At 30.9% G+C, this 7,500-nt stretch overlaps 1 protein-coding gene across 4 annotated transcripts in view; it reads left to right on the top strand.

Moving 5' to 3' along the window:
- Positions 1 to 7,500, top strand: part of LOC106869750 (EF-hand calcium-binding domain-containing protein 4B) — a 110,638-nt gene that overhangs the window by 89,841 nt on the left and 13,297 nt on the right. For 2 of the 4 annotated variants that reach the window (XM_014915614.3, XM_014915613.3), the window contains 2 exons: positions 782 to 859; positions 2,625 to 2,708. In XM_014915614.3, the coding sequence (XP_014771100.1) occupies positions 782 to 859; positions 2,625 to 2,708 (162 nt within the window). The remainder of the gene's footprint in view (positions 1 to 781; positions 860 to 2,624; positions 2,709 to 7,500) is intronic. The other 2 variants (XM_014915615.3, XM_089354762.1) reach the window with 1 other exon arrangement.

Raw genomic sequence — 7,500 nt, 5'->3', positions numbered from 1 at the left:
TTTTATCGTTTAGTTGTTTCAGTCATGGAACTGTGGCCATGCTGGAGCACCACCGAGAAGTGTTTAGTCGAATAAATCAACCCAAGTGCTTATTTTATTGAGTCTGGTACTTAACGTATGCGTTCCTTTTGCCAAAACTGCTAAACTATGGGAACCTAAAGAAACCAGCTCCAGTTGTCAGGCGTGGGGTGGGGTGGGGATAAACACACACACACACACACACACACACACACACACACACACACACACATAATTGGTTTTCACAGTTCCCAAATGTCAACCTAGGACTATGATGTTGGTTTGTATAAGCAACAGTTTGTCCATAAAGAGTGAAAAATCTACTGTTTGGATTATTTTCTTTTCTACTCTAGGCACAAGGCCTGAAATTATGGGGGAGGGGGCCAGTCGATTACATCAACCCCAGTATAAACTGCTACTTAATTTATCAACCCAAAAGGATGAAAGGCAAAGTTAACCTTGGCGGAATTTGAACTCAGAACATAAAGACAGACAAAATACTGCTAAGCATTTTGCCCGGTGTGCTAACGTTTCCGCCAGCTCACCACCTTAATGTTTGCATTCTTGATCTCCATCTGCGAGTGAGGAAGAGAGAGAAAGTGATGTTGTTGCTCTAACTGAGGACAATTAAAACTGTATAGATAGCTGTAATAAAATCCTAATAGTCTGAATCTCAACTAATACAGATAACACCTGTGTAGTAGACTATTTCTAGACTATGATACTTGTGCAGAGTAATCATTTCATTTTATTAAATTTTCAGGAAGAAAAATTTTGCTCAGTCAGAAAAGGATCGCATAAATAGTTTACAAAACTGTGATGTTCGACCGAAAACGCCAATGTGAGTACTTTATTATTTCACTTCATATCTTGAATTAGTTTATGAAATTTGTTGAAAATGCAATATAGTTTATGAACTATAGGTTTGTAAAAAACTTTTTACATAGTAAGGCATCTAAGTGTGGACTGTATTTTTTTTTATTTGACTAGTAATTAGTCTGCTCAAGGAAAATTGATAGTCAAGTAGAATGTTATGTTAACACTGTAGACCAAAGGTTTTTGTAGCAGGTCCGACCATTTGAATTATTGTACTAAGGATTGAATAATTAATAATTTTACTTCTATGAATGGAGAAACACAATTTTGTTTTTGAGGTGACGTGTTACTGTTTGGAAAATTCAGAAATGTATCAGCATACATGAAATATGTGAAGTGAGATCTAAGACATTAGGAAAAGTGCCCAGAAATAACGAATCTTAGTAGATTTAATGTAGATATATTAACCCTTTAGCATTCAAATTGCTTTGTCAAATGTAATGCTTATTTATTCACAATGTTTTGAATTGCTCATGCATTACTTTGTAGCTTTAAGATTTCAATGACGTGATTGTTTATTTTCAGAACGACACTGTAGGATAGGTATGAGAGGACTGGTATGATCAGTCTGAACATAAAACAAATAGAATATTGAGCTGGATATGGCCAGTTTAAATGCTAAACGGTTAAGGAAGATTAATTTAGTGTAAACAAGGTAGAAAATATTTAATGTTTATAAGTACATACATATCTTGCCTATCATAACTGGAGCTGTGTTAGCTTTGTGTGCACACTGGGTAGACCAGTTTGAGCTAGAATTTAAGTTTGGTATCCTTTCTTATCAGTCAATGCTGAGAAGTTTACAAAGTGGTTTAGCCATTTTGCATGATATTATTATGCAACCTACATTCTTATCTTGCTTAAATAAGTCTGTGATGTTGGCTTACTTGAGCAAATTGATGCTAGATTGTTTATTTAGTGAGATTACAAAAGTAATTCTGAGTAAATTCCTAAAAGAGTGATATAATACTTAATAACTTTATTAATACTAAACCTTCATGATACACCTTTTGTTTATTCACTAGAAACATGTTATAAACTTGGAAACATTCACTCAACCTTTCAACTATAATAATATGAAGGCACAAATATTTAAAACAAAATCTAAAATCATGTGATAATCTAACTCTGACTCTAGGCCCCTACTGGATCTTCATTTGAAGCATTACTGTAAAGGATGAGGACAATATTCCCATTTGTGTTTTTCATAATGGGATACTGTATTCTTTGCAGTGAAAGAAGTTAGGGTTTTTAAGGGGTTAGCATGTGACATTAAATTTAGTTTTAAACAGCCACATCTTTATATTATTATAGTTAAGTATATGGAGAATGTTTCCATCTTCATGATATCTTACTAGCAAATAAACTTGTGTGTCATGAAGGCTTGATTGTAAAAAAAATGTTATTAACAATGGTTGCAAGAAATTTAGCTTAATTATGTCTGGATTGAAAGTAGTACTGAGTCAACAGTTGCCAAAATCAGTGGTGTGCCTGTGTGTCTTTGTGTGTGTGTCTGTCTGTGTCTGTGTGTGTCTGTGTAGGTGTGTGTGTATTTGAGTTTGTTAAAAACAATTTAGCTTGAACATTCATACATGGAACCCAATATAAAAAATATCACAAGCAAGAGATTATAAAAAAAAAAAAATGGAAAAATTAGGTGGGTTTATATCAGTTCATCCCTGTCTGATTGTTCAAGTAAATGGCAAGAAATATTTCCTTTTCTACATTAGAGAACTTCAAGAGCTAAATACACATTCATCAAAAAGGAACCCAAATGCTTTACATTGTAATAATGAAAAGAGGATATCACAAAAGTATGTAAAGTATCTTTCCTGTAATGTCCATTGCTAAGGGAATTGAATTTCTTTTGAAAAATCACTTTGTTTTTTTTTTCTGTTTTAATATTTGCACTTTTATTATTAAAATATTATGTAATGAAAAACTTTATTTTTTTTAATATAATTGCGTGACTTTGTTTTACCTTTTATTCTTCACTTGTTTCAATCATCAGACTGTGGCCATGCTGGGGCACCACCTTGAAAGGTTTAATTGAACAAATGAAACCTGGTTGTCAAACAGTGGGGGTGACAAATACGTGCACACAAACACACACAGCAGGTTTCCACACAGTTTCCAACTACCAAATCCAATCACAAGGCATAGGACACTTGCCCATAATACTACATGTAGGACTGAACTCAGAAGCATGTGGTTGCAAAGTGAACTTCTGAACCACACAAACATGCCTATATATATATATTGATTTTATTGTTGTTTTTTTACTAGTTTATCCAAATATTTTGTGTTATTCTTCATGAATATTTTATTTTGATATATAACTCTTTCTAAACATATCCCCAAGCACAGCTGTAAGTTTTCTCTTGAAATATAATCAAGAAACAATACTATATTTTTTTCATGTAACAGAATACAAATTATACTTCCATTAAATTCTTTTATGATTAACATACAATTGAAGAAAGAATAGTTTTTTTGTATTTTTACTCTAAGTATGAATAGAAATACAGGTCACACAAGAAAGAGAACCAAATGAAATGTCCAGCTATTACTGTTGGATTTCTTTAATATATACAAAGTGCTACCGAAGGTTTTATTCCATTTAATTTGTCCTACATATGGTCTTTGAATCTGTATCACTGCTTAGTTTTAAAATATGAAAAAATATTTTTAAATATGTTTTTATAGGTGCAGATGTGGCTGTGTTGTTAAGAAACTTGCTTCCCAACCACATAGTTTCAAGTTCAGTCCCACTGCATGACACTGGGTAATTGCCTTCTTCTACAGTCCCAAGCTGACCAAAGCCTTGCGAGTGGATTTGGTAGATGGAAACTGAATTAAGAGGTTGGGAAGTAAGCTTCTTAACCATACAGCCACACTTATGCCTGGTCATATATAAAGCAGTATATTAACTCCTTTGTGTAGGTGTTACCATTGTGATTGAAATATATTTATATATATGAGAGTCATCAATGTAATCTTTCTTGCCTGCTTGTCCCAACAGGTTCTGAAAAAATATTTTTTTAATAATTTCCACTAATAGATGCAGGAATGGCTGTGTGATAAGATGTTTGCTTCCCAACCAGATGGTTCTGGGTTCTGTCTCACTGTGTGACACTTCAAGCGAGTGTCTTCTACAACAGTCCCAAACCAACCCAAACCTTGTGAGTGGATTTAGTAGTTAGAACCTGGATTAAGAAGTTGGGAAGCAAACTTCTTAACCACACAATCATGCCTGTGCCTATCCATATATAAAGCAGTTTATTAACACCTTTGTATAGCTGTTACTATTGTGACTTAAATATATTTATATATATGACAGTTATCGATGTAAATTTTCTTGCATGCTTGTACTAATCTTTACTTATATAAGCATTTAACAATATATATTTCATACATTTTATGTACAACACAACTTCCTTTCTTTGTTTTGTACCAAAACACATTTAACTGGGTTTAATTTATGTCATAACAGTATATTTACGATGTTAACCAAAACATTGCCCATGAGATCAGAAATTGTGTGTTTATTTGCAATGCACAAAACTCTAATTACTTATCCGTGATAGATTAAATTAGTCAGTATAAGGAAAGTTTGTCATATATAATATATCTGTAAATCCCTTTTGAGAGAAGTTAATTGATGTTACAAAAGACTGACAATATCCATCTTTTACCAGACAAGTAAAACGTAAAATCTTCAGTGTTTGAATGAGTAAAACAAAACTCAGTGTATCTTTTGAATCTTATTTATTTATTTATTTATTTATCTATTTATTTATGTATTTGTTTATTGTTCCATGAAGTCAAGTAATAGATATTATTTATATGACCAAGCAGTATCACTAGAGCATCATAGCAGATGCGTTTTTATTAATCCGTTTCTTCAATTCAAATTTTCATATGTTTAGTTAACGTAGGAGTTTTAGAACTATTTATTTATTTATTCATTTATTTCAGTAAAACTTGACAAAATACATCATCATCATCACCACCACCACCACCATCATCATCATCATCATCATCATCATTTTAACGATTGTCTTCCATGCTGATGATTGAACAGGATTTAACAAGCCAGAAGACTGTGTCAAACATCAATAACAGCTTTGATATGGTTTCTATGGCTCTATGTCCTTCCTAACACCAACCACTTTACAGAGTGTACTGAAGTACTGAATATTACCACCTTAAAGCCCCTGTTACCACCTTAAAATCTCCAAGAATAACACACTATATTGTAGGCGAGCAAAAGTAAAATAATGAATCAACAAGGTTTGGTTAACTGTGTACAAGATCGTGTTTCAAGCTTAAAGTAAAAATATTTTACCTACTGCTCTCATCAGTGACAATATTCCATAGCATAAATTTACAAGTATCTCAAAATATGCATGCAATTGGCAACATTGCATGACCAATATCCATCCACGCTCGTAAAAATACACTGCCAAGTGGAATTCATATCTTTCTTTTATACCCACGTATAGTGTGTTAAGATTTAGATCGCAGTAAATACAATTTCAATCATGGAGTAAATTTATTCAAATAGTAATTATAATAAAAGGATAAAATTAATAATCAGTGCAGAAATAAAAACCTCATAGGTAAATTTTGCAAAATATTTTATATATTTTATGATTATATACATAATTATAACAAAGGATTAGCTTTACGCCTCACCACATACTGCAAGAAATAGACGCTAAAGCCCCTGTTACTACTTTAAAATCTCTGAGAATAAAACACTACAGTTTCAATCATGGAATAAATTTATTCAAATAGTAATTATAATAAAGGGATAAAATTAATAATCAGTGCAGAAATAAAAACCTCATAGGTAAATTTTGCAAAATATTTTATATATTTTATGATTATATACATAATTATAACAAAGGATTAGCTTTACGCCTCACCACATACTGCAAGAAATAGACGCTAAAGCCCCTGTTACTACTTTAAAATCTCTGAGAATAAAACACTACAGTTTCAATCATGGAATAAATTTATTCAAATAGTAATTATAATAAAGGGATAAAATTAATAATCAGTGCAGAAATAAAAACCTCATAGGTAAATTTTGCAAAATATTTTATATATTTTATGATTATATACATAATTATAACAAAGGATTAGCTTTACGCCTCACCACATACTGCAAGAAATAGACGCTAAAGCCCCTGTTACTACTTTAAAATCTCTGAGAATAAAACACTACAGTTTCAATCATGGAATAAATTTATTCAAATAGTAATTATAATAAAGGGATAAAATTAATAATCAGTGCAGAAATAAAAACCTCATAGGTAAATTTTGCAAAATATTTTATATATTTTATGATTATATACATAATTATAACAAAGGATTAGCTTTACGCCTCACCACATACTGCAAGAAATAGACGCTAAAGCCCCTGTTACTACTTTAAAATCTCTGAGAATAAAACACTACAGTTTCAATCATGGAATAAATTTATTCAAATAGTAATTATAATAAAGGGATAAAATTAATAATCAGTGCAGAAATAAAAACCTCATAGGTAAATTTTGCAAAATATTTTATATATTTTATGATTATATACATAATTATAACAAAGGATTAGCTTTACGCCTCACCACATACTGCAAGAAATAGACGCTAAAGCCCCTGTTACTACTTTAAAATCTCTGAGAATAAAACACTACAGTTTCAATCATGGAATAAATTTATTCAAATAGTAATTATAATAAAGGGATAAAATTAATAATCAGTGCAGAAATAAAAACCTCATAGGTAAATTTTGCAAAATATTTTATATATTTTATGATTATATACATAATTATAACAAAGGATTAGCTTTACGCCTCACCACATACTGCAAGAAATAGACGCTAAAGCCCCTGTTACTACTTTAAAATCTCTGAGAATAAAACACTACAGTTTCAATCATGGAATAAATTTATTCAAATAGTAATTATAATAAAGGGATAAAATTAATAATCAGTGCAGAAATAAAAACCTCATAGGTAAATTTTGCAAAATATTTTATATATTTTATGATTATATACATAATTATAACAAAGGATTAGCTTTACGCCTCACCACATACTGCAAGAAATAGACGCTAAAGCCCCTGTTACTACTTTAAAATCTCTGAGAATAAAACACTACAGTTTCAATCATGGAATAAATTTATTCAAATAGTAATTATAATAAAGGGATAAAATTAATAATCAGTGCAGAAATAAAAACCTCATAGGTAAATTTTGCAAAATATTTTATATATTTTATGATTATATACATAATTATAACAAAGGATTAGCTTTACGCCTCACCACATACTGCAAGAAATAGACGCTAAAGCCCCTGTTACTACTTTAAAATCTCTGAGAATAAAACACTACAGTTTCAATCATGGAGTAAATTTATTCAAATATTAATTATAATAAAAGGATAAAATCAATAATAATTTTACCAGGTGGTCAGTGTAGAAATAAAAATACTGTTGTGGCTGAGAGCAGTATGTAAAATATTTTTACTTTAAGCTTGAAACACGATCTTGTATGCAGTTAACCGAACCTTGTTGATTCATTATTTTTCTTTAGCTCGCCT

Source organism: Octopus bimaculoides, chromosome 7 (assembly GCF_046866305.1).
Source record: "Octopus bimaculoides isolate indiv1 chromosome 7, ASM4686630v1, whole genome shotgun sequence".
Lineage (NCBI taxonomy): Eukaryota > Metazoa > Mollusca > Cephalopoda > Octopoda > Octopodidae > Octopus > Octopus bimaculoides.
Note: the sequence above shows the minus strand (reverse complement) of the source record. Positions and strands in the feature narration are given on the sequence as shown.